The 27,332-nt window shown below is 39.6% G+C and overlaps 1 protein-coding gene across 2 annotated transcripts in view; it reads right to left on the reverse strand.

Annotated features, from left to right (window-relative positions):
• The window catches only part of DNAH11 (dynein axonemal heavy chain 11), a 371,336-nt gene that overhangs the window by 34,717 nt on the left and 309,287 nt on the right, over positions 1 to 27,332 (reverse strand). For both annotated transcript variants that reach the window (XM_070369750.1, XM_070369751.1), the window contains 8 exons: positions 19,503 to 19,707; positions 18,281 to 18,445; positions 14,919 to 15,059; positions 7,883 to 8,053; positions 4,750 to 4,872; positions 3,123 to 3,316; positions 1,799 to 1,947; positions 811 to 938 (listed from right to left, as the gene is read on the reverse strand). In XM_070369750.1, the coding sequence (XP_070225851.1) occupies positions 811 to 938; positions 1,799 to 1,947; positions 3,123 to 3,316; positions 4,750 to 4,872; positions 7,883 to 8,053; positions 14,919 to 15,059; positions 18,281 to 18,445; positions 19,503 to 19,707 (1,276 nt within the window). The remainder of the gene's footprint in view (positions 1 to 810; positions 939 to 1,798; positions 1,948 to 3,122; positions 3,317 to 4,749; positions 4,873 to 7,882; positions 8,054 to 14,918; positions 15,060 to 18,280; positions 18,446 to 19,502; positions 19,708 to 27,332) is intronic.

A 27,332-nucleotide genomic window follows, 5' to 3' on the forward strand; every position in this document is an offset into this window, starting at 1 on the left:
AGTTGACACCAGAATCCCGAGTCATGGAAACTACTCCAGAGAACACTGACTGGCAGACTCATAGACCCATATATATATATAAGCCCTGGAAAGGATAAAGGGACTAATCCTCAATCCTTTAATTTACAAAGAGAATGCTACACAATAAACTAGGGGCAGAGTCAGAGTCATAGGATATAATGAGATATGAAAAAATACTCTGTCAACTTTAAAGCTATATGCAAATGAGAGATGTCATGACAACAGTGTTGGTACTCTTGTCTGTCTGTCTGTCCTCAAGCCCTACTGGGTGTTTCAGATATTTGTGCATAAAGAGAACAATGGGCTCCCTCTAGTATTTTAAATTTTAGGATTTCCCTGGTGGCCTAGTGGATAAGAATCTGCCTGCCGATGCAGGGGACATGGATTTGATTCCTGGTTTGGGAAGACTTCATATGCTGCAGAGCAACTAAGCCCACGCACCTAGAGCCCATTCTCCATAACAAGAGAAGCCACCACAACTAGAGAGCAAGCCCCGCTCACCACAATTAGAGAAAGCCCCATGCGGCAGCGAAGACCCACTGCAGTCATGAATAAATAATTTTTTAAAAAGTTTTAACCACAATGGCTAGAAAATCCCTCAAAAGATGGTATGTATTCTTGTCGGTAGAGCTCCTTGTCACCTTGGAGGTGTCTCTGCTGCTGAGGGCACCCCCAGGACTCTGCAGATCACAATGTGTTATGTGAAAGGTTCATGCCCGCTGGGCAGGGTGGCTCTGCACTGCCCATCGTGCTCATTCCCCATGCTGCCCCTGAAAACATGATACTCACCTGGAGTATGACCCAGTGTCCTTCTCTGGAAGCCTTCTCCAGGGCCGTTTCTGCCACCATCTCCTGCCCTTGTCCTAAAGACACGTTGTGGAATTTTCCAGAGTCGATCGTAAAGCCTAGTCTTTTGCCTGCGGGAGGGCATGACAGAGCAAGCGGAAGAGTGAACCAAGGAGGGGTGAGAAAGGTCCGGCGTGCTGTTACCTGACGTCTTCCGTGGCAACCGCTGTTACCTCCTGGGTTACTTTCCTAAAGAATCCAAACTAAACCTCTGCTGTTTCAACAGCATCGTTTTAAGCTTTCAGTGTCAATGGCAGCCTCCCTGCAAGCATTTGCAAAGCCTGTGGAAATTAGTTCCTCTGGTTTTATCATAATAAAGCTTTTGACATTTTGATAGGTGGCAAGCATTGTTATTAAGCTTTATAAACTCTTGCAGGAGTAGCAGAACACTGCCCTCATAAAAAGGAGCAACATGTGGTAGGTATCACATCATTTTTTTGACTGGATCAGCTCGTTCGGTAAAACGCAGGAGCCTCTCACCTTGCGAGGCCGTGCTGGAATCCGGCACAGTCAGGTCACAGCTCTATTAACCCGAGTTCTCCGTGCAGACCGTGGGGAATAGTCATCGAAAGCACAAAGTGACAGTGCCTAGCACAATCGAATAGACTTGCTCTAATGACCATTATTTAGTCACGGGGGCACAAGATTACAAGAGCATGGAGAAAATTGCCCTCTAGCCCTCATCTAGTCAAAAGGTAGAAAATTGTACAAAAGAAACTTGCATTATGCCAACCAGAGGAATGTTCCATTTAAACATTTCTTCTGACTACAGTGTTATTAACCTTACATTTTCCATAGATTCAATCTCCAACAGATGAGAAAGGGAAGAAAAAAAAAAAAAAAACCAACTAAGATAACTGTGAGCTGAAAGGAAGGTTGGGTTGGCGCTGGGTGAGAGTCAGGGCTGGATGGCCACCTCCTGGTCACTCACCCAGTATCTCCAGGTCTTTGAGAGCATCTACTCCTGGAGAGAGGATGAAGAATATGGGGGTGGCGGGGCTGCTCTCCTCAAATGCTTTAACCAAGTCCAATCTGGTCCTCTCTACATACTTGGCACCCAGTTTCTCCTCCACGAAATTCCTGTAAAAAAAAAAATGCCAAAGATAGGATCGGTGCTTTTGACCTTGAAAAGTGCCACAACTTGAATCAGTTTAAACTGCAGACACAGGAAGGAAGCCAACCTTGTTTAGAACATATGATGTCTTGTAATAATGGCAGTATGAATCTGACTAGATTTATGCAGTCGAGTCAGTGAAATCTCTCACTGCTTTAGAAGCGATGAAAATCAGAAGCCTACGTTCTTTTTGGGGGGGCTACTGAGACCCTCCTGAGTATCATCAGCTGCCTGCATGTGGCGTTGTGTCCCCCCAAACCCCCTGCCAGACCCCCCATTACTTATGAACAGTTCATTAGATTTTCCACCGTGCAATTTTCCAGCCTGTTGGGCTTCTCATGAATATACAAATGCTTTTTGGGGTGTTTCTAACACAGGAAGCTCAATTAAGCAGGGATTATTTGCCAGCAGCATCAGATTTAGCAGAAAGTAAGTACTACTAAGCAGAATTAACTTGTAAAGTAGGGTGCGACAGAGGCTTCTGCAAAGGGAAAATTGGCTGAAAAGACAAAGCAAAGGAAAAAACCTGCAGCAAGTGAATACTACTGAAGAAAAAGCAGCTCCATAGGGAAGGAACTTGAGAACTCTCTGGCTGGTGAATTCAAATTAGAATTAAGCAGCATATTACCACTGAGAAGCCAAAAGGGCAAAGAAAAAAGGACACTTCAACCAAGATTCAGACAAGGGTTCTGCTTTTAAATTGTTCTGGTTGCAGAGTTACAGAACTGTAAGTGAATCCCTGAAAGGAATTCATTTTTTGTTTGATGTGCAAAATCTTCAGAGCCAAAGTGCCGCCACCAAGTGAAAGACAGAGACTCACACTAGGATAATGCAAGTGCCTGGCCTCTGAACTCTGCCAGCTCTCTTCCTAGAATATTTCCATCAGTTTCCGGTTTCCCCTGCTGATTTCAGAACTAAGGTTTTCAGGAAGAATACGCTCCGTCCACTGACAGACTAGCATACTGTTCAGTGTTTAGCAAATCTTAGCAACAGTAGTGATTATAATATAAAAATGCTGGCAGAATCACTTTTCATTAACACGAACCATAACGTCTCCACCATTGAGTCTCCACCAGATACTTCTAGTCTTTGAGACAAAGTTTCCTCTAGCTTAGTTTCTATAAGAGCTAACTGTCCCCACCTGAGAGCATATGCCATTCTGTCAGGGCGCATCGCTCTCAAAATAATCAGCTTCTGTATTAAACTCTTCCTCTTCCACTCTTGTGGCAACTTCTCCTTTTCTGGACACTCGGATTCTGCCCACTTCCTCCACTGCTTGGCAGATCCTTCCACATCTCGGTCGAGGCCTCGAAACTCTTCCATGAGGGCGACCGCCTGTGATAAAATGGGGAAGCAGAGGAGACTAACATAGCAGCTAGTGTAGAGCAGCCTGGAGTCTGAGACAAAGAGCTGTGAATGTTGAGGCGAGCTCCCTGTGCTAGGCAGTAGGTCCTTGGTGATTATCTATTTCATACCTAAAAAAACTACAACACTGTTATTCATCTATAATATAAACTAAACATTAAAGAATAAGAAAGAAAGAAGGGCCTGCAACAAAACAAAAAAAATAAGACGTGTGACTATATTGGATCCTGTGCAGGTAAACTGGTGCTGGACAGTCTTCATTGCCTCTTCAGATTTATTCAGGACGCTCCCTGTCCTGCAAAGGCGGTGATTGTGAAGGATGACTTGAACAAAGCGTCCTGGTTTTCTGCCTGGTTGGGTCTGACCAACAGGAAGCACTGGCAAGAGGCTGGAGGGCCAGTGAACGGAGGCGAAGGTACCTCTTCCCAGTGCTTTCTGTGCTGATGCTGTTCAGTAGTGGCTCCGTTTCCTTACGGAATGCCAGAGTTCTGAGAAGCTGGCTCCCTCCCATAGTTTCCTTTCTCAGGAGTTTCACTAAGTGTTCCTTTCCCACCCTTTCCCCTCCCCATCCCTGGCTGATCCCCTCATCTTTCTTCTTATACAATGAAAATATACTCTTTGTTAAACTTTTAAAAAATCATACTTTGAATTTGCCATTTGTTTTCTGCTGAGACCCTGATACACAATTGAACTTGAAGTTATAATTCTAAAGTAATAATCTAATTAAAAATTCTATTTTAAAATAAAATCTAAACATACTAAAAAACTAAGGAAAAACATAGATATTTTCAATACAGAGAAATGTTCCTGTCTTAGGGAAAAAAAAAAAAAAAAGTATGGCGAGGCTTAGTACGTGATGAGCATCTCTGAGGAATTCGAGTCAGAGAATAAACTTTTAGTAATAGAATCTTCTGACAGAAACGTGGAATAAGGATTTACAATTAGGGTTGTGTTGCTTAAACATTTTACAATGATAATACATGACTATACCACTGTATAAATTAACAAAACTATTTTGAAAAAGTGGAGAAATACTATAAAAAAGAAAAACCAAATGAAGAAACAATTCAGGTCAACTGAAAAAAAGATCACTTATACTCCTCAACTTTAACCAAAGGTCCTGTACATTATACATATTTATTAACAACTTTCCCATCCATAAATAGATCAGAAGTTCCTTTACCTTCAAATAAAAAAGGGAAATTAGAATATAGTTGGTGGACGTGTAAATTAGTGTAGCCACTATGGAAAAGAGTATAGGAAGTTCTTCAAAAAATTAAAAACAGCATGTATCTACAACTAAAATGGTGTATATCACCTATATTTTTTAAAACTACATTTTAGAGAACTGAGATTTGAAGTAAGATTTAGATATTTTTTGAAAAATCACGTTCCCAACATACCTTAATAGCACTCCATGATTGATTAGTGAGGAAATCAACAGGACTCTGGTAAGTGTGTTCAACTGTGAACCGAAGCAGGAAATCCAATTCAAGATGATCTATCTCTTTCTTTCTCAGCAAAATCTTGAGAGGACACAAAGCAGAAAAGGGTCATGTGGTCTGTATCAAAATCCAGGATGCAGTCACCACTTAATAGACATGGCTGAAAAGGCAGAACTAAGACTTCTGAGAATTCCTATAGATATATATCAGTTTGTGGTTAAAATAAGGGACGTTAGATTATACTCATGAACTCAAAATCTTGATTGAAAATCTAATAGCAAATAATTACCAAACCTGGTTCATTTCAATTTTAACACCTGTGCTGACTAGCAGCATATTTAAACTATGCTTTAAACTATATTTAGTCTTCTGCTGTTAGATCAAACTTGTCTTGAAACTTTTTATACAAACTGAGAAAGCCTCAGATGAAAATGGACCGAATCACTAAACAAAAGGTGAAACTAGTACAGTGAGTTAGTCCTGATATAGAAATTATAGTCAATAAACCATGAGATACGTAAGACTTTTTCTTACACGCGAGATTATGTTGAGAAAAAACTGGAAGTTGTTTTACAGACACAACAAACACATCATGAACTGAACTTTAGGCATGTTGGTTACGGAGCTGATAAACAGCCCATAGAATATTTAGGAGGGACACAAATGAAATATTCCTGATTTCCACATAGAAACTATAATACCTTATAAAGGTAAACAGGTAAAATGTTTGAGGTTTGTGCTATTTAAAAATTCTAGATATTTCCAAAATGCATTACAGGTGGTAACATGTATCAGAATATTATTTTATTGGATAATTTTTCTTAATCCAATTTGATTTCATCAAACAAAAAGTTGTCCTCATATATATAAAGCTTACATTTATGTAAATAGTATTTCAGATAAATAATCCGTATACATATTCTAAAAAGAAGTTTTAAATATATGTACACATGTGTGTATACATATGGTACCATCCCCGGTCCATTACTGTTCATGAACAATACATGTAAACATACTGAAGGTCAGCAAAACCCACAAACAATACGATTAAAATATGGGCAGAGGAACTGAATAGTCATTGTATCAAAGAAGGCACACAAATGGCTGACAGTTACATGAAAAAGTGCTCAACATCACTCATCACTAATCATCAGGAAAATTCAAATCAGACCCACATGAGATGTCACCTCACACCTGTTGGGACGGTTATCAGCAAACAGACGAGAGACGACAAATGCTGGTGAGGATATGAGACAGGAACCCTTGAACACTGTTGGTGGGAATGTACACTGGTAAAGCTACATGGAAAAGAATATGGAGATTCCCCCCAAAATTAAAACTAGAACTATCACAGAATTCAGCAATTTCACTTCTGGGTATACAAAGAAGTAAAATCATGATCTCAAAAAGATATCTGTATTCCTATGTTCATTACAGCACTTTTTTTTACAATAGCCAACATACAGAAACAACCTAAGCCTCCATATATGGATGAATGGATAAAGAAAACGTGGTGTGTGTGTATGTATGTATGTATAATTTTTATATATGCACATTCACATATACAATGGAATATTACTCAGTCACAAAAAGAAGGAAATCCTGTCATTTGTGACAAGATAGATGGACCTTGAGGGCATTATGCTAAGGAAAAGAGTCACACAGAGAAAGAGAAACACTGTATAATCTCACTTTCATGTGGAATCCAAAAACAGAACTCACAGATACAGAGAACAAGTTGGTGGTTGTCAGAGGCAGGTGGTGGGGGTGGAAAAATGGATGAAGGTATGAAAAGGTATCAACTTTTAGTTATAAACAAGTACTGGGGATGTGACGTACAGCATGGTGATCATAGTTACCAATACTCTATGGGTATTAGGAAGTTGCTAAGGAGTAAGGCTTCCCTGCTGGCTCAGTGCTAAAGAACTCGCTGCCAACGCAGGAGACACAGGTTCCATCCCTGGGTCAGGAAGATCCCCTGGAGAAGGAAATGGCAACCCACTCCAGTATTCTTTCCTGGAAAATCCCATGGACAGAGGAGCCTGGCAGGTTATAGTCCATTGGGGTCCAATAGAGTTAGACATGACTTAGGGACTAAACAACAAAAAAAGAGAGTAAATCTTAAAGTTCTCATCATGAGAAAAAAATGTAACGATATGAGGTGAAGGCTATTGACTAAACTTATACTGTAATCATTTCACAATATATACATACGTAAGATCATTATGTTGAACATGCTGGCCTAATACAATGTATGTGTCTATTCTGTCTTGATAAAACTGGGAGAAAGTTAAAAAGAAAAATTCCATTTTGTAATGCATTACTGTTTATCACATATATTATAAAATGATTCCACCCATATATTCTTTTTTAACCCAAAGGACTCTATTAACACCAAAACTATTGAAAGAGAAGTGATAGTTTATCACTATTAACAGCAAGTATTTAAAAATGCCTTCTTTGAGCAAAGTACTTAGGAAGACACAAAACAAGACATCTTTCATCAAGATTTGAATTGACCGAAAAAGTTATACAGCAAACAGACTAATAAAAGGAACACATGTTTATTTCATCTAGGAATGAGGTCCTTGATGTTTTTTTTTTTTTTTTCCCTCACCAGGGGTACTTGTATTTAAACAAAATCGTTTGCAGAGTCCACATGAGAAAGAGGTCTTACTGAAAGTTGGAGTGTGAAACCTGGAGCTCTTTCCATACATTGACTGTTTTTTAACGGGGCTCTGAAAACCTCCCAGGACCACTCAGATTTGGAACTTTAACCTTGAGATTCTCTCCAAGAAACTCCCCAGGAGGATAAATACCTGGGAGGTCTGTACAGGACCTGGAAAGGTGAGGCCAGCGCCTCATGGGCCTGTTTCACAGAGTGATGGCCGATGTGGTTGCCCCAAGTGCAAACCCACCCAAGCCACTGCACGCTGACTGACTCACAAGGCTGACATATGCCCAGGTTCCCTCCGGGAAACTCAAACTATCTTTAGGCCACCAAGGGCTTCCGAGCAGCAGTGAAGTAGCTAATACACAGAGATGCGAGACTCGGGTTCTGGGGCTGCTTTTCAGTGACTGATTTCCTCACCTGGAAAGCCATCTGGGACAGGAAGGTGAGTTTGTCCTTCTCAAACAGTGCCTGGCTGGTGTAGAGGAAGACGGCATGGGTGATGCTCTCGGTCAGGGCGGAGATGTGCCCCGGCATGTCCTCCACCTTGTCAGTCTGCTCGATGGCTCTGTGGAACAGCATGTTGAAAGCCTGGGGAATTCAAGGCACCGTTAAGGGGTGACAACTGATGGCAGGTGTCCAGCTAGTCCCAAGCCAGAGGCTATAGTGTATGGATGGGGAGAGAGAACAGGATGGGTTTTACAAGGATTCTATGAGCTCTAGAACAGCTCCTGGCATGTGGTAAGGCCTCAGTGAAAGTTTGCTATTATTTTTAACGTTATTTCATAAAATCTACCCACGTTTTCTTCCTAACCAACTGAATTGCACTGTCCTTTGTCCTTCTACCCATGCAATTGAATATACATACATATATATATTCTTATTTTTAATTTTGGTAAAATACACAAAGGGTAAAATTTACCATCTTATTAGTTTTAAGTATATTCATATTCACACTGTGGTACAACCCATTTTCAAACTGTTTTCTTCTTGAACAACTGCAACAGTGTTAGACAACAACTCACTTAAAAAACTCATTTAATTATATCAGTAACTCCCCATTCCTTGACAACCACTATCCTACATTCTGTTTCTACAAGTTTGACTGCTCTAGGTACTTCCTATAGTGGAATTATATAGTATTTGTCTTATTGTGACAAGCTTGTTTCACTCAGTATAATGTCATTAAGGTTCATCTATGTTGTAGCATACGTCAGAATTTCCTTCCTTTTTAAGGCTACATACTGTTTCACTGTACGTGCATATTAGCTGTGGTTGTTCGGTCACTAAGTCCTGTCTGACTCTTTGCAACCCCATGGACTGCAGTATGCCGGGCTCCTCTGTTCTCCACTATCTCCTGGAGTTTGCTCAAATTTATGTCCATTGAGTCAGTGATGCTATCCAATCACCTCATCCTCTGCTGCCCGCTTCTTCTGCCTTCAATCTTTCCCAGTATCAGGGTCTTTTCCAATGAGTTGGCTCTTCACATCAGGTGGCCAAAATATTGCAGCTTCAGCTTCAGCAAGTCCTTCCAATAAATATTCAGGACTGATTTCCTTTAGGATTGACTGGTTTGATCTCCATGCAGTCCAAAGGATGCTTAAGAATCACAATTTAAAAGCATCAATTCTTCAGCACTCAGCCTTCTTCATGGTCCAGTTCTCACGGCTGTACATGATCCCTGGAAAAGCTATAGCTTTGACTATGCAGACCTCTGTCAGCAAAGTGATTATCTCTGCTTTTTAATACGATGTCCAGGTTTGTCATAGCTTTCCTTCCAAAGAGCAAGCATCTTTTAATTTCATGGCTGCAGTCTCTGTCCACAGTGATTCTGGAGCCCAAGAAAATAAATCTGTCACCGTTACCACTTTTCTCCCTTCCATCTGCCATGAAGTGATGGGACTGGATGCCATGATCTGTTTTCAAATGTTGAGTTTCAAGCCTGCTTTCATCCAGGGCTGGACATTTGGGTCTATTATGAACAATGCTATGAACACAGGTGTACAAATGTCTCTTTGAGACCATCTTGTAATTCTTTTGGGTATATGTTCAGAAGTGGAATTGCTGAATCACATGGCAATTTTTAAAACTGTCATATCATTTTCCAAATGTGAAAATGTGAAAACAGATATGACACTGTTTTACAACCCTTCCAACAGTGCACAAGGGTTACAATTCCTCCAGATCATTGCCAACACTTGTTATTTTCTGTTTCTTTTTCCCCCTGAAATATTGTAGCTATCCTAATAGATATGAAATAGTATCTCATTGTGATTTTGGTTTGCATGTTCCTAAACATTAGTGATGTTGAACATCTTTTCAAATGCTTATTGGTCATTGGTCATGTCTTATTGATCATGTCTCCTTTGGAGAAATGTCTCTTCAAGTCCTTTGCTCATTTTCTAACAGATTATTTTTTTGTTTTTGTTATTCCACGCATGTACTTTTGTGATCCCCTTTGATTATCTCATTCTTTAAAAAAATCACTCAATATTTGATTTTACTCATATGTCTTGGTAGCAATGGGGCTGTATAGATTTTTACATATATCTATAGATATTTAAATATATAGCTAAACATAGCCAACTCTATACATCTATAATCCAGATCTATATATCTATAAATAGATATAACATAAAAAATATCAAATTTTCTGACTGGTGGACAAGGACTAATATACTTGAAAGAAAGTAAAACCCTACAACAACTGACAGTAAATATGGGTAAGAAGGTATTCAAAAAAAGTACTTATTTGCTATTTACATTTTAAAAATCAATTTTTAATTTATAAACAATAAAATGCACCCATTAAATAAAAAGCTCAATGAGTAGTGATAAATGTATCGACTTCAGTAACAGTCACTGCAGTCAAAATGTAGAACCTTGCTATCCATGTCACCCTAAAAAGTTCTCATGTGCCTCTCTGCAGTCCGTTCCCACCATTATCCACCCCATCCCTGCCCACTGCCTAGCTGTTTCTCTCATGGCAGATTCATTTCAGATGTGCACTTCTAGTACTTTGTTTCGAGTTGATTCCCTTTGGGTAAAGACCTAGAGTAAACATTTAGATCATTTTGTAACTTTATGAGAAACTGCCAAACTGTTTTCCAAAATAGTGTTAGCACTTTGCATCCCCGCTGGTAAAGTGAGAGAGGCGTAGCACCACATCAGTGCTAACACTTACATTAATGACAGTCTTGTATAATTTTAGTTTTTCTATTAGGTATACAGTCATATCTCATTCTGCTTTTACTCTGCATTTCTCTGATGATTGTTGAGCATCTTAAAAATATGCTTATGGGTAATATATATCTTGGTAGACAAGTCCAAGCCTTTCCTCCATTTTGAGTTAACTATTGAGTTGTATATTCTGATTTAAGTTCTTTGTGAAGTTTATGTATTGGAAATAACTTTTACTGATCTATGGCTTAGTTTTTCACTTTCTTAATGTCTTTTGATGAGGCTAACTTTTTTCTTTCTCTTATACTCTAAGAAATTTTTATTTCTCTTATACTCTAAGGATAAATCTTTGCCTAAACCAAAGCCCAAAGACTTTCTATTGTTCTCCAGGAAATTTTACAGCTTAGCTTATTCATTTTTAACTCATTTTATATAGAGTGATGTAGTAGCTAAGATTCATTTTATTCCACGTGGATATCCAGTTGTCCCAGTACCATTTGTTGCAAAAACGATTCTCTCCTCAGTGAATTGTCTTAACACTCACTTCCAAGAATCAGTTGACCATACATTTATGGGTCTGCTTCTGGACTCTTTATTCTGTTTCATTGATCAGTGTATTTTTATTTAGGCCGATCAGTGTAGTTAAGTCTTGAAATCATATACTGTAAGTCTTCCAAATTTGTTTTTCTTTTTCAAAATTAGTTGTTTTTAAATCCTTGGCATTTCTACATAAATTTTAGAATCTGTTAGCCAATTTCTACCAAAAAAAAAAAAAAAAAAGCCCTTCTGGGACTTTCACTGAGACTGAATTAAATCTATAGATTAATTTAGATAGAATTAAAATCTTAATAATACTGATTGTTCTGAGTCATAAACATGGTCTTTTTCTCCATTTAGTTGAACCTTCTTTAATTTTCTCATTAATATTTTATAGGCTTCAGTATGCAGATCTTGTATCTGTTTTGTTAAAATTAACCCTAAGAGTTTCAGAATCTTGGAATCTACCATAAATAGTATTTATTAATTTTATTTTATAAATGTTTATTCCTCATATATAGAAATATAATGAATTCTGTATATTGACTTCATATCCTGTGATCTTGCTAAAAACTCACTGCTTAATCCTAGTAGTTTCTCATGAAGGTAGTAGGTCATCTGTGGAAAAAAGATGGCATTTCTTCTTTAAAATTTCTTTTTTTTTTTGTATTGTTTCACTGGCTATAACCTCCAGTGCAATATTGAATAGAAGTGTTAAGAGAAGACATTCTTGTTTTGTTTGGATCTTAGAGGAAAGTATTCCATTTTTCGACATTAATATTAGCTGAAAATCCTCACAGATGCCTTCAGCACACAGAGTATGATAAAGTGACCATTTTATCCCAGTTTTCTCAGAATTTTTTTTTTAACCAAATGTTTTGTCAAGTTCTTTGCATCTTCTGAATTATAGGCTTTTTCTCTTTTTTATTTTATTAATATGAAGAATTACATTGTGTGATTTTTAATGTTTAACCAACTTGCACTCCTGGCATGAATTCCAATTGTTCATAACAGATAATGCTTTTTATACGTGGCTGGATGCAATTTGCCAATCTTTTTTAGTAGTTTTCAACAATGTTTCTGAGGGGGGCTGCTCTGTAACTTTCTTTCCTTGTAATACCATAGTCTATTTTTGGTGTCTGGGTAGGCCTGGGCCTGTATTAATTTTCCCCTTTCACACTGCAGGGAATCCAAGCCTGCCGGGAGCCAGCGTGAGGAACTCTGCCCGTGGCAAAGGTCATGAGGAAGGAGTCTCGGCATATGCAAAGGCGGGATTGAGCCTCAGGAGTCCCTCTGGAAATTCTCGAGCATCTACCCCCAAAACCAGAGTCTGACTACTTTACTACTTTGTGCTCTCACCTATACCTCTGACTTTACAGGGGGCTGTCCCCCACCACCATCTCTCTCTCTGAAAGAGAGTTAACTTACAGCTCCAGTTAATAAAGTTCCTGGGCGTGACAAGAGTGTTTTAGTTCACAAACTCCTTTTGAAGTTCTCTAGCCTGCCTGAACAGGTTCTTCCGGCCACATGTGATTGTTCACAGCCTCCCAACCATGAGAGGCACAAGATGTTCTAAACTTTCTAAATACAGATTCCTTTGAGCAGTTAGAAGATTATTAGTACAGGTATAGTGGATTGATTAGAAATTATATTGGTGAAGGGTTTTCATTTATTGGGCCAATGTTTGCTGCTAAGTTTCCATATCCCTTACCTACTGTGTCCCTAGGAGTGTATTGATTAATATAGTTGGTGTATAGGAATGTAAGTAGTAGCTTTAATGTTTATAACCTTGGACCCTTGAGTTAATTCTTTTCTTGTTATAGCCCACCACACCTTTGCCCTATAGGAATGCAACTTTATCTAATGCTTTCGGAGGGTGACGCCTGACTTTAGAATAATCACCTTTAGAGAAAAATAAATTTTCTGAAGAAAGGGTCATAAAATGGTAATAGGCCTCCTGGCCAGAAGATGATGTAAATCACCTAAACTTTTGCATATGATAAGTTTGCAGGAAGAAAGCCTGGCTTCGATAAGGATCAAGGACTGCTGACCTTGCGTGACTCTACCCTTTCCCCCATTATCCTCTATGCACAACTTAAGGTATAAAAACTACTTTGTAAAATAAAATGCGGGCCTTGTTCACCGAAGCTTGGTCTCCCCATGTCGTTCTTCTCTCACCTTCTGGCTGAATTCCCATCTGGAGTGTGGAGGCTCGTCAAGCCTACTAATTTTGCCTGGGCTTCTAAGATCTGAGTGGGGAGGCCTTAGTGTCTTCTCTCCTTCGGGAGAACGGGAGGATGCCTGCGGCCTACGTAGGTGACGCAAACTCTTTGTCTTGGAGTTTTATTGGCTTTCCACGTAAACCAAGTTATTCAGCCTCTTTTCTTCACTGAATTTCTTCGCTGAGCTATCCCTATTTAACCACTCTTCATATCTTTAATTCAATCGTATCCTGATCACCGAAGCCGTCTCCCCTTCAAATTCCCTGGATCCACCGGGGCTGGACCCTGGCACAAGCCCCCTGTGCTTCTCAGAATTTCTTTACTTGTTCCATCTTACTAGACATCTGCTAGTTATTCTTGATCCTTCCTCTTTATTATTGCCAGTATCCAATCCATCTCCAAGCTGACTGTTGTACCTTCAAATCGTAAGTCTATACACTTCTGTTTGAGTCTTTTGCCATCACATGACTCATCTGCCTACAGCCTTTCAGTGGCCTCTCTCTGTCCACAGACTATAATCCAAAGTCCCCAGTAGAGGCCTCATGTGATCCAGATACTCCCAGCTCTCAGGACTCATGTCTCACCATCTTCTCCCTCATTCATTACACTCCAACCACTTAGATTCATTCACCTGAAATCTCGAAAACTCTTTCCTGTCTCACATGTCTGTTATATTCTCCAAACACTATGTAACCTCTGAGAGGTATTCCCTGAGCCCTCAGTAAAACAGCCTCTCCATCTCTACTGTTCTCTCTCGTTGTACTTGTCACTTTTATACACACACCAATCTACATATCTCCACTCTTATCTGTGTTTTCCAAACTGTACACTCAGCAACCAGCACAACATCTGGCATTATGACTGATCACAATAGCTATTTGTTTAAAAACTGAAAGATGGAATGAATCTTTGGGTTCAGACCATTGGGTTCAGAATCAGTCATGGGCTCAAATCCTGACTCTTACGATTATGAAATGTGAATTCTTTGCCAATTAAAAATCTGAACATATTAGTTTTTTAAAATAAGGATAAAATAACATATTTTATTGAGATGTTTTAGGCATAAGAATGAGCCAAAGAAAGAAAGTGCCTTGCATGAAACACTGGCTTAATCAATAGTTATTACCACTTTTTTCCCCTCTGTACCAAAATAAAATGGGAAATCTTTTTTATAACATGTACACTTTCACAAAAAAAGTACAGGAGCCTCCAGGAGAATTCCCTTTATGTGTATATATATATACACATAATATATTTATTAAGCTCCTTAAGATCCTATTGAAGAATGTAAACAGTGTGCTTTGAGTCACGGAAGTTAATTATTTCAAAGCCTTATTGAAAATTAGAAATGAAAGTTACTGAGAAAGTAAAGATTTCTTTCACCTTGTTTTTATTTTGCTAGCTAGATCCTTGAGACTCCTTACTGGACACACTAGATTGCTTAAAAAAAATTCTAAACTTTCAGAAACAAGTTGAACTTCTAAAGTTTAAATTGTTCTTAGCATATTCATCATTACCTTCAAAGAGAATTGATAGATGGGGTTGATTTTTCTGAGGTCATTAATCACAAAATATAGAAGAGATGCTCTTGCTGCCACTGGTCTGTAACATTCTCGGGCCTCGTTGATTTTTCTTTCATTTTCTTTAGCTTCAGTCACCTATGGTGGGAGCAGACAGCGTAAGTAACTTACTCTTGACGGTCTCTAGTGACGGAAGGGGCATATCTGAAATGAGAAGCCAGTGGTACTGACATAGACGACATGCATGGCATCTCTACGCGTGGCCTTTTACAAAACTGTAACGTTCATATTTTAAAATCATCTTTTTATAAACTGACTTTTAAATGAAAATGGATGTAACTCCAGTTGTGTTATGGTTACAGATTAAACAAACTTGATTGTTTCTGGTTCTACAGAATTTATTCTGAGTAATGTCACCTTCCTGCCTCCCCTCTCTCTTTCAGGGGTTAATAACCCAGCTGTATCACCTCCCAGGGATAGCTCTTAAAAATCTGCTGGGTCAATTCAATGCCAATCTCTTAATTAGTCAACAAGGTATCCAAATGCAGCCAAGGTCAATAAAATATCCAATAACTAAGCTTACTAAAAAGCCTTTATAGGAAGATGCTCATGACTGCCTAATTCTGACTTTGCACCAGATCATCCATATGCTCATATATTTCCATTTAGTTTATCTTTGTACGATATTAGCCTCTGGGTACATTCAGAGAGGTAATTAAACACACAGACCATCATCAGCCAACATACTCGTTTTTATTCAAGACACAGTTTCTTCTATCTGGGACTGCTGTTGGTCCCAGAGCTTTACAAGGTACAATATTTGTCCAACCTTTGTTTACAGACTTGATTCATCATACTTGTCTATAAAAGGACAGAAAGAAAATGTACAGCAGAAGCCAGTAGTATAAATTACTGCTCAAAGCAGGACCTCTGACAGGATAATATTTAAATCATTGTGTTTGGAACACCCAGACCTTTGTCTAAGAGGGTAACTGTAAATAGCCCTGTCTAACAATTCATTTAGCTTTTTGATGGTGTACTTGCAGGAGGCACATATTGGTACGTACTTCAAATGGTTACTCAGGGGTTAAGTGGAAGGGAGGGATAACTTGGGAGATTGGGGTTAATATATACATACTACTTAGATAGCATATTCAAAAGCAGAGACATTACTTTGCCAACAAAGGTCCGTCTAGTCAAGGCTGTGGTTTTTCCAGTGGTCATGTATGGATGTGAAAGTTGGACTGTGAAGAAAGCTGAACACCGAAGAATTGATGCTTTTGAACTGTGGTGTTGGAGAAGACTCTTGAGAGTCCCTTGGACTGCAAGGAGATCCAACCAGTCCATCCTAAAGGAGATCAGTCCTGGGTGTTCTTTGGAAGGACTGATGCTAAAGCTGAAACTCCAGTACTTTGGTCACCTCATGCGATGAATTGACTCATTGAAAAGACCCTGATGCTGGGAGGGATTGGGGCAGGAGGAGAAGGGGACGACAGAGGATGAGATGGCTGGATGGCATCACCGACTCGATGGACAAGAGTTTGAGTGAACTCTGAGAGTTGGTGCTGGACAGGGAGGCCTGGCGTGCTGTGATTCATGGGGTCGCAAAGAGTCGGACACAACTGAGCGACTGAACTGAGCTATCAATAAAACAGAAACCTAATAAGGACCTACTGCATAGTACAGGGAACTGTACTCAATATTCTGTGATGGCGTATATAGGAAAAGAATCTAAAAAAGAGTGGATATATGTATTTGTATCACAAATTCACTTTGCTGTATGCCTGAAACTAATACAACATTGTAAATCAATTATACCCCAATAGAAATATTAAAAAAATTTTTTTAATGTAGAGCAAAGAAGGAAGCTCCTACATGGAAAAATGTTAGGAAGATAGCAGAGATATTTTAAGAGACAATTAGAAGTTAACTTCAAAGCTAAGACCTAATTTACTTAATTGCCCTAATCTTTACCATTTTAGGAGCTACCTAGAATTCACTTACTTAAAAGGAAAGAGTAATTTGGGATTCCATTTCCTTACTTAAACTAAGACAAATATATTGGATGTGTGGCAACACAGTGTTAGCTAGGTAATTAATAGATTACTTAGTAATGAGGATACTCCAGAAAGCAAATAAGGGTCCCTCTCATTTCGAAACCTCAGCGTTTTAAAGACTCGTGGCCATGTGTGAAAGTCCAGCATGCATTCACAAGGCATATTAGGACACGTGTTGGATGTTCAGCAGGAAGTCTACTAACTGACATTTTTTCCTAGCTTTTAGGAAACGTCACTTTCCTGGGGAAATAATGCATCTGAGTGCAGTGGGAGACCATCCTTTGCTCAGTTTCCTAGCACTGAAGGCCTGTAAACAAAACTTAAGCTCTAAGTGTTTCTGTAAAATGTATGAGAGACCAGGAAGCCTGTGGTGAGACTGCAGGGTGTCAGTTTGCTGAAGCTGAAGGCTAAGCCTTTTAATATTTTAGACTACGTAAGCCAGCAGGGCCCAATTTCCTTCAACTTTAGTCACTCAGGAAAAAATAACAGCCTGACAGAGTCTACTGTGCACGACTGAATCTCTGTTGAGTTAGGAGAAGCACAGCTTCAAGCATCTCTATCTCCATTCAGAAATCCAGAGTTCACTTTTTAAGGGCAGTTTATGAAAAGGCCTGAATTCCACAGTCAGTCCTTTTAGAGAAATGACCAAGTGGGACTACGCTTCTGCCCAAGCACTTCATTCAAACAGAATAAGCCCTCCAGAAGTCCAAGGAGCACTGAAGCACTATTTACAATAGCCAAGACGTGGAAGCACCTAATTGTTCGATAGAAGAATGGGTAAAGAAGATGTGGTACATATATATACGGTGGACTATTACTCAGCCATTAAAAAAAGAATGAAATAATGACATGTGCAGAAACATGGATGGACCTAGAGGTTGTCATACTGAGTGAAGTCAGAGGGAGAAAAATCCTATGATTTTGCTTATATGTGGAATCTTAAAACCAATGATAAAAATGATCTTGTTTACAAAATAGAAACAGACAGACTTAGAGAATGAACTTAAGGTTGGTGGGGGAGGGGAGGTCGGGGGGATAGTTAGGGAGCTTGCGATACACACGTACACACTGCTGTATTTAAAATGGATAGTCAACAAGGACCTACTGTACAGCACAGGGAACGCTGCCCAATATACTGTAAAAAAAAAAAAAAAAAACTAATTGGGAAAAGAAGAGATACATGTATGTGTATAACTGAATCTCTTTTTTGAACACCTGTAACAAACACAACAGTGTTAATCAACTATACTCCGTGATAAAAAGTTAAAAACAACCCTCCAGGCAGCGCCTGCCTTTTCCTACCTTGCACTCTATCTCAGCTGCAGTGGCCTTTGCCCTCTCCAGTCTCTCTACCAGTTTGGTGTCGTCTAGAAAGCTCCCTTCTGCCGCAGAGAGACGCAGAAGGAGGTCGTCCTCCAGGTACTTCAGCTCTATCTTAAAGTCATTTTGGTGCTTTGTCAGAACCAGCTAATGCAAACCAAGCAAAAGGTGAGAGACAGTGTATAAATTCATATCATTTCATATAAAACAAAACACTTAGCATTACAATTGTAGTAATCATAATCTTTAAAAATTCTTTAAAAGCAATACACATAGTTAAATATGCCCAGAAATTTTCCCAATTAAAGTCAGGTATAAATTATTTTTAAATCTAGATGGAGATAATCAAGGGATAATTGCATAAGAAATTTTGGCATCTCATAGAAATATAATGCACTTTTGTATGCCAAACATCTCTGCCTCCTCCACCACCTGCTAAAGTACAGAATTTTAAATATTTGTATTTTCTTGCTTATTTGTATTGTTTGTTTGCAATGCATTTAAACTTTAAATTCAGAAGGCATGGTAAGAGCTGGTTGCACTCCAGGTTCCAGAGCATGACCATACATCATAATCATGGAACATTATGAACCCAGAGGAAGAAACTTCTGGTTTCTGTTTTACATCTAAAGAGAAAAGGCATCCTCCTCATAACAGGATAAAAGCTAAACATCACAGCCCTTCTTATATCTGTCAGAGAACTGAGGTCACAGGGCAATTGCCATGCTGAAAAGTACAGAGATGGGTGAATACAGTCACAGCTTCTCAAGAACATTTAAGTAGTAATTGGCTAATTCCTGGGGGCAGAACTTGAGAGTTAAAAACTTCTGAGAGCCCAGTGTTTGGGGCTCTCTTAGGAGAGGAAGCCCAGGGCAGATCCCTCTCTACCCTCTGTTCTTTCCAACCTTCTAGGGCATGTATCTGCTTCTCCAGCCCTGCTTCCATGATTCCAACTCTGTGCCTGCCAGAGTCACATGCACCAAACAAGACCCACAACGAGCCCATCTCCTGCGGCACAATCCTACTTCCTTAATCAGAAGTATCTTGAGTTGCTACCTAACTGTTCACATATATTCTCATTTTTCTTAATTAGATTGCAAGATCATGGAAGCAGGCATCCCATCTTACACTCCTGTGTCTGGCACTATCGTTTGTGCAAAGAAGGTACTGAATAAGTGCTGAGGGATAATTTCATAATTTTTACCTTAAGTTTCTCCAAGTCTGGTCTTTCAATATTGACAACCTCTGCCAGCAGCTGGGCTTCCAGACCATCTTCTGTGACCGTGAAATTGAGGAGGGTTGTCTGAGCCTGCAGTTCTGGCTTATAGTGAGGATTTACCAGTTTTGTGTGAAGGATAAGACGAAAGTTGTGGTTAAATTCACATTCTTTATCTCCAATCTTGATATACCTAAAGGGGGCATAACACAGACATCAGGAGACTCCCATGAACCATGGCTAATAATAAGGTGTCATTCCATTCCTGTATTCTTTTGGTGAGTCATGATTTTTTGTCTAGTCTACATTTCCCTAAAGTATAAGAGGAGTAAGAATGGTCCACTAAACCTCCATATGATTAAGTCTCCTTACATGTAAAATGGTGATAATAGTTGTACTCATTTCATAGTGTCACTGTTACAATTCAACACAATAAACCGTATAAAGAACCTATAACAACAAATGCAAGCTTCTATTATTATGCTATCTATGATTAACCTTAAAGATCAATATTCTTTAAGGATAAAACGAGTAGGTATGCTCTTATACATGTGTTTGTGAGTATCCCTGACGAGCCCAGCCTTTAAATTTTAGCTTCCCTGGTGGCTGAGATGGTAAAGAGCTTGCCTGCAATACAGGAGACCTGGGTTTGATCCCTGGGTTGGGAAGATCCCCTGGACAAGGCAATGGAAACCTACTCCAGTATTCTTGCCTGGAGAATTCCATGGACAGAGGAGTCTGGTGGACTACAGTCTGTGGGGTTACAAAGAGTTGGGCACGACTGAGGGACTAACACTTTCACTTTCATATATATACGTATGTGTGTATGTGTATATATGTGTATATACATACACACTTAAAATTCATACATATGAAAAATACACATATTCTTTTCCTTATACGTGCTTAGTTTAAGCCACTTTAAATGATGCAGAAGTGATTCTTTTTTCTAAGGCCCATCATGACTATGAGTAATGGTCATGTGACTATGAGTAACAGTAGCAAAAGTATTTTCCAATAAAGAAATAAATACAAATTCCCCTGGCACTTTACTCAATCTTCGTACTTTGGGGTCTGGCTCAGAAGTAAAATTTAAGAAGCCTGTTGCATGGGATGCATGGACAGCATTCTTCCCAGCTCCATCTCACACGGAGTGGGCTGACAGCAAGCATGCTTCTGTTTTGTGTCCCTGTTCCTCTGGCCACAGGGCCCAGGAGTAGGTACTTCATCTGAGCTGTTCCAACCAGAGTAAACTCCTGGGATGCAGGACTGGGGCAGAGAGAAGGGAGAGTTGGAACTGGAGCCTCTAAGCTCGTGCTGACGTCCCTCTGTCCTGCTGGTGAACCAAGCAGCAGAGAAGGACTGTCCTGGTTTCCCAGGGAAGAATAATTAAACCAATGTTCAGATGAAACAGTAACACAAAGGAGCGTGTTCTGGGTTTCATGGGCTTCTAGGTCTCCTTTCTTGAAGTCCGGCTGCATCTTCCCCTCAGTTGCCATGGCACCTTGCAGCCTTGTAATAGTCTCTGTTTTGCTTCACCCTGATAGAGGTGGTTTCTGTAATTGAAGCAAAGCTCTGAAGGAATGCAGTCACCCCGTGAGGGCAGAGCCTGATTTTTCTCTACCTCAGATGCTGGCATCTAATTTCTAAGGAATTCTCCCTGGGCTCCCTTGCCCTGTGGGTTCTGAGTGCGCTAGGCCAGTGGAAGCACTGGCAGGAGAGAGCAGTATAGGAGAGAGGGGTCTGGCAGACCTTCATTGCTTCCAGGGTGTGCTTGTTGGGGGGATAGGAGGGGTGGGATGGGGGAGAGTGGAGTGAGGGCTACGTGCTGCAATCCACAGCTCATCTCGGGGCTCTATGTGCCTTGAGATCCACAGCTCTGCTCAGAGCAGCTAGGAACACCTTCAGGCCTGGAGGTAGTAATGGCTTCCCGCTGCTGCAAATCCTCTGTAGCCTCAGCACCTCCACTGAGTTCCCTTTACCCTTTGCTCTTCAAATTCTTCTTGTGAAACAGTCACTCTGTGAATTCTATCAAACAATTCCAGCCTACTTTGTGGTCTTTTTCCTGCCAGGACCCTGCTATGAGGCTGTAGCAAAAGGCAAGTTTTTCTTACTCATGCACCAGATAGACAGAACCCATGAATGCTGGAAACTCTCACTCTTCCATCAAAGTGGCCTGAGCTTTGGAGAAGTGAAATTCCTCCAAGAAGCCTACAAGCATGGCTGAAGCAAGGAGCATCTTCTCAGTCTCTTATTTTAACTACTTACTGGAATTCTGAGTTCTTCCCTATTTAGTGTATATTTTCATCAGAGAGGTATCATGATGATGATGATAAGAATGTTACCCAAAGCCCACATTGTTTTTAATTTAAATATAATATTTTAAGTAATTATGAGGACAAAAATGAATACTCATCTCACTGACTTCTGGGTGAGGTGTTAAACTTCCTTAACTTTATCAACTTTGGAAAACTAGATGAATTCAAAAGAAAGACACCATAGAATATACACTGTCTTTCTTTTGAATTCATCCAGTTTCCCAATACAAACTGATACAACCACTATGGAGATTCCTTAAAAAACTAGGAATAAAACTACTATATGATCTAGCAATCCCACTACGTGGCATAGACCCCGAGGAAACCAGAACTGAAAAAGACACATGTACCTCAATGTTCACTGCAGCACTATTTACAGTAGTTAGAATATGGAAGCAACCTAGATGTCCACCAGCAGATGAATGGATAAGGAAGTTGTGCTACAATACACAATGGAATATTACTCAGCTATAAAGGAACACATTTGAGTCAGTTCTAATGAGGTGGATGAACCTAGAGCCTATTCTACAGAGTGAAGTAAGTCAGAAACAGAACGACATGTTGTGTATTAACACACATACGTGGAATCTAGAAAGACAGTTCTGATGATCCTATGTGCAGGGCAGCAGAGGAGACACAGACGTAAAAACCAGATTTTGGACACAGTGGGAGAATGGAGGGTGGAATGGCTGGAGAGAATAGCACTGGAACATACACATTACCATACGTAAAACAGACAGCCAGTGGGAGTGTGATGTGTGACACAGGGACCCAAAGCCAGTGCTCTGTGACCACCTGGAGGGAGGGGGTGGGGAGGGAGAGCTCAACAGGGAGGGGACATATATATACCTGTGGCTGATTCATGTTGATGTACATGGTGAAAACCATTATAATACTACAAAGTAAATATCCTCCACTTAAATAAGTTAAACAAAAACCACACTTGGGGCTATACTACAAAAGAAAGAGAGAGAGAGAGACACTGTATAAGTTCAGAATTTAGGCAATGCTGAATCCTCCTTACTAAAATGCCATAATATTTGCAATAACTTTTTAAAACTTGAGTAGAGATACTCAGACGCCCTAATGTGGTAATATTTAGGGGCTGCTATTGATGGATATTTCGTAACTGCCTTGCTCTGAGATGAAGTCATATGGTTATATGACTTTTGAGTCATATGGTGAGGAGAAGGCCCCTAATTCCCTGGCCTCTCTTGACTATGGAAATTTTTATAATATACTTAAAGTGGGTAAGATTAGTTAATAATCATAGTTTTCTTAAATCACTAAAGCATTAATCAATAAATCACCCAATCACTAAAGCTTTAATCACTACAGCTAAGAATCTCAAAAGATTGATCAGATTCATAACATACTGTCTCCATTCAATTCTCCACTTTTTTCCCCATTGTAGTGATATTATATTTCAACAAAAACTTTCACAGGTTGCCACACATCTAAGGACAATTAACATAAGGACAAAGGATACAAGAATAGACAATGGGCAAAAGAAATTCTCTGCAACAAGCGGTGTTGGGGAAACCGTACGGCTGCATGTAAACCAATGAAGTTAAAACACACCCTCTTGCTGTACAGACGAATAAACTCAGAATGGTTTAAAGACTTAAATATAAGCCATGACGCCATGAAATACCTAGAAGAGAACATAGGCAAAACATTCTCTGACATAAATTGTGGCGATGTTTTCTTAGGTCAGTCTCCTAAGGCAACAGAAATAAAAATAAACAAACGGTACCTAATCAAACTTACAAATTTTTGCACAGCAAAGGAAACCATAAAGACAACAACAAAAATGAAAAAACAACCAAAGGATGGGAGAAAATATTTACAAATGATTCAACAGTCAAGGGCTTAACTCTCCAAAATGTACAAACAGCTCATATAACTCAACAACAAACCAAACAACCCAACTGAAAAATGGGCAGAAGACCTTAATGGACATTTCTCCAAAGAAGACACACAGATGGCCAAGCCAACAGGCACATGAAAAGATGTTCAACATCACTTATTATTAAGGAAATGCAAATTAAAACTACAACGAGGTTATCACCTCATACCAGTCAGAATGGTCATCATTTAAAAGTCTATAATGCTGGAGGAGGTGTGCAGCAAAGCCCTCCTACACAGTCGACGGGAATGCAAGTTGGTACAGCCACTATGGAAAATAGTATGGAGGTTCCTCAGAAAAAAAAAAACAACTATAAAAAAACCAAAACTATAGAACTATCACATGATCCAGGAATCCCACTCCTGTAAACAAACCAAAACTCGACATGAATGACTTCACCTTTAAACTTAATAAAAAATGGCTCCCAAAGTACTTTGGCAGGTTTTCAAGCTTAGAAACTTAACCAAAAACTGTGAAAGCATCTTAAAAATTTTATTGGACTATAGTTTATTTACAATGTTGTGTTAATTTCTCCTGTAAAGTGAAGTGACTCAGTTATACATTTGTGTGTGTGTGTGTGTGTGTGTGTATTAGTCTTTTTCATAATCTTTTCCATTATGATTTATTTGGTTTGTTTCCTGACAAAACTGTAATTCAAAAAGATACATACACCCCTATGTTCACAGAAGTGCTACTCACAACAGCCAAGACATGGAAACGGCCGGAAGGCCCACTGACAGATAAATGGGGAAAGATGTGGTACATATATACAGTTGAATACTACTCAGCCATAAAAAAGAATAAAATAATGCCATTTGCAGCAATACAGATGAACCTAGAGATTATCATACTAAGTGAAGGAAGTCAAAGGAGAAAGACAAACACCACATGATATCACTTATATGTGGACTCTAAATACGTGATAAGTCAACCTGTCTACAAAACAGACACAACTCATGGACCTAGAGAGCAGACTTGTGGTGGCCAAGAAGGAGGGGCAAGTAGAAGAGGGAAGGGTGAGGAGTTTGGGGGTAGCAGATGCAAACAATTATAACAGGATGGATAAGCAACAGGTCCTACTGTAGAGCACAGGGAACCCTATTCAGTACCTTGTGATAGACCATAATGCAAAAGACTATGAAAAGGACTATATATATAAACACACACACATTACATACATATACACACATATTACATATGTACATATACACAGAAGAGTCACTTTGCTTCACAGCAGAAATTAAGCTCGAAAAATCTCTCAAAAGTGACTCAAAAATCTCTCAATTCTTTTTATTAAGTTGAATGGTGAAGTCATTCATGTTATTAAGTTTTGGCTTATTTTCCCTTAGTACTTCCCACTGTTTAATTTTTTTCCAGATGGAAAAAAGATAGATTTAGATGACAATCCTCTTCGAAGCTGTATGCATGTATAAACCATATTTTCCTTTAAAAATAAGTTAAAAAAAAGTATTAACATCACTGTTAAAAGTGAAACACTGAGAACAACAAGAGATGAATGAACTACAAGCCAGCTGTTGTAAGTAAACCAAGAAGTAACTGCAAGTGTATCTGATGTGCACAGTGGCCCTGAGCCCTTGCTATGCAAGTCTTAAAAAGGATACCATTTGTTTACACTTTTGCAAATGCCTTCCAGTTGATATCATGCTCATTAACATAATCATGACTTTATAATTTCTCCAGCTACTTTTTTTTTTACCATGAAATATGCTACAACCAACATTCATTCACTCAACAAGCACCTACACAGTGCCAGGCTGTCAGAGTCCACTAGACACTGGGCGTATAGCCATTACCCAACAAACATGGTCTCTTCTCTAACATTATTACTTACTTTTTCTCATAATAAGCACAAGAATATAAAAGTTTATGTACTGACTCAATCTTTTACTTATCCAATTCAATAAGTAAATATGTATCAAGTGCCTACAATGTCCAGTCATATAAACATCAAAGATCTGCCTCATTTAAAGAGAGGCAAATGATCTGAATAGCAATCTCTCCAAAAAAGATCTACAAATATCCAATAAGCACCTGAAAAGATGTTCAACAGTACTAGTCATCAGGGAGATGCGAATCAAAGCCACAGTGAGGTGGGAGTTCACAAATGCTGCTGCTGCTGCTAAGTCGCTTCAGTCGTGTCCAATTCTGTGCGACCCCATGGACTGCAGCCCACCAGGCTCCCCCGTCCCTGGGATTCTCCAGGCAAGAACACTGGAGTGGGTCGCCATTTCCTTCTCCAATGCATGAAAGTGAAAAGTGAAAGTGAAGTTGTTCAGTCGTGTCTGACTCTTAAGCGACCCCGTGGACTGCAGCCTACCAGGCTCCTCGGTCCATGAGGTTTTCCAGGCAAGAGTATTGGAGTGGGGTGCCATTGCCTTCTTCATCACAAACACTAGATGGTTATAAAAATTAAAAAACAACAACAACAACAAGAACAAGGACTGGCGAGGATATAGAAACATCAGAACTCTCATACACTGTTGGTGAAAATGTAAAATGGTGCCTCCAATCTGGAAAACAGTTCGGCGGGTTCTTCCAGTCCTAAACACAGAGTTACCACGTAGCTCAGTAATTCTACTCCTAGCCACATGTCCCAAGGAATGGGAAGCATATGTCCACGTAGAATTTTTACACAAATATTCACAGCAGCATTATTCATAATTGCCAAAAGATGGAAACAACCCACTGTCAATAAACTCAGAGATGGATAAACAAATGTGGTATATTCAAACAATGGAATATTCAGTTTAGTTCAGTTCAGTTCAGTCTCTCAGTCGTGTCCGACTCTTTGCAACCCCGTGAATTGCAGCACGCCAGGCCTCCCTATCCATCATCAACTTCCTGAGTTCACCCAGACTCATGTCCATCGAGTCAGTGATGCCATCCAGCCATTTCATCCTCTGTCGTCCCCTTCTCCTCCTGCCCCCAATCCCTCCCAGCATCAGAGTCTTTTCCAGTGAGTCAACTCTTCGCATGAGGTAGCCAAAGTACTGGAGTTTCAGCTTCAGCATCATTCCTTTCAAAGAACACTCAGGGCTGATCTCCTTGCAGTCCAAGGGACTCTCAAGAGTCTTCTATTACTCGGCCATAAAAAGGAAAGAAGTACTGATACACGATACAACATGGATAAACCTTAAAAACAAGTAAAAAATAAGCCATCACAGAACTCCACATACTGTATGATTCTATTTATAGGAAGTGTTCAGAATAGACAAATCAATAGTGATAAAAATCAGATTAGAGATTGCCTGCTGCTGCTGCTGCTACTGCTGCTAAGTCACTTCAGTCGTGTCCGACTCTGTGTGACCCCATAGACGGCAGCCCACCAGGCTCCCCCGTCCCTGGGATTCTCCAGGAAAGAACACTGGAGTGGGTTGCCATTTCCTTCTCCAAGAGATTGCCTAGGGATTTCAATTCTAAAACTGTAGTAATGACTGCTCAATGCTGTGAATACACTAAAAACCATTGAAATCTTCACTTTAAAGATTATGCTGTATGATATGTGAATTACACCTCAATAATAGTGCTACCCGGAGAAGGCAATGGCACCCCACTCCAGTACTCTTGCCT

Source organism: Bos mutus, chromosome 4 (genome assembly GCF_027580195.1).
Source record: "Bos mutus isolate GX-2022 chromosome 4, NWIPB_WYAK_1.1, whole genome shotgun sequence".
NCBI lineage: Eukaryota > Metazoa > Chordata > Mammalia > Artiodactyla > Bovidae > Bos > Bos mutus.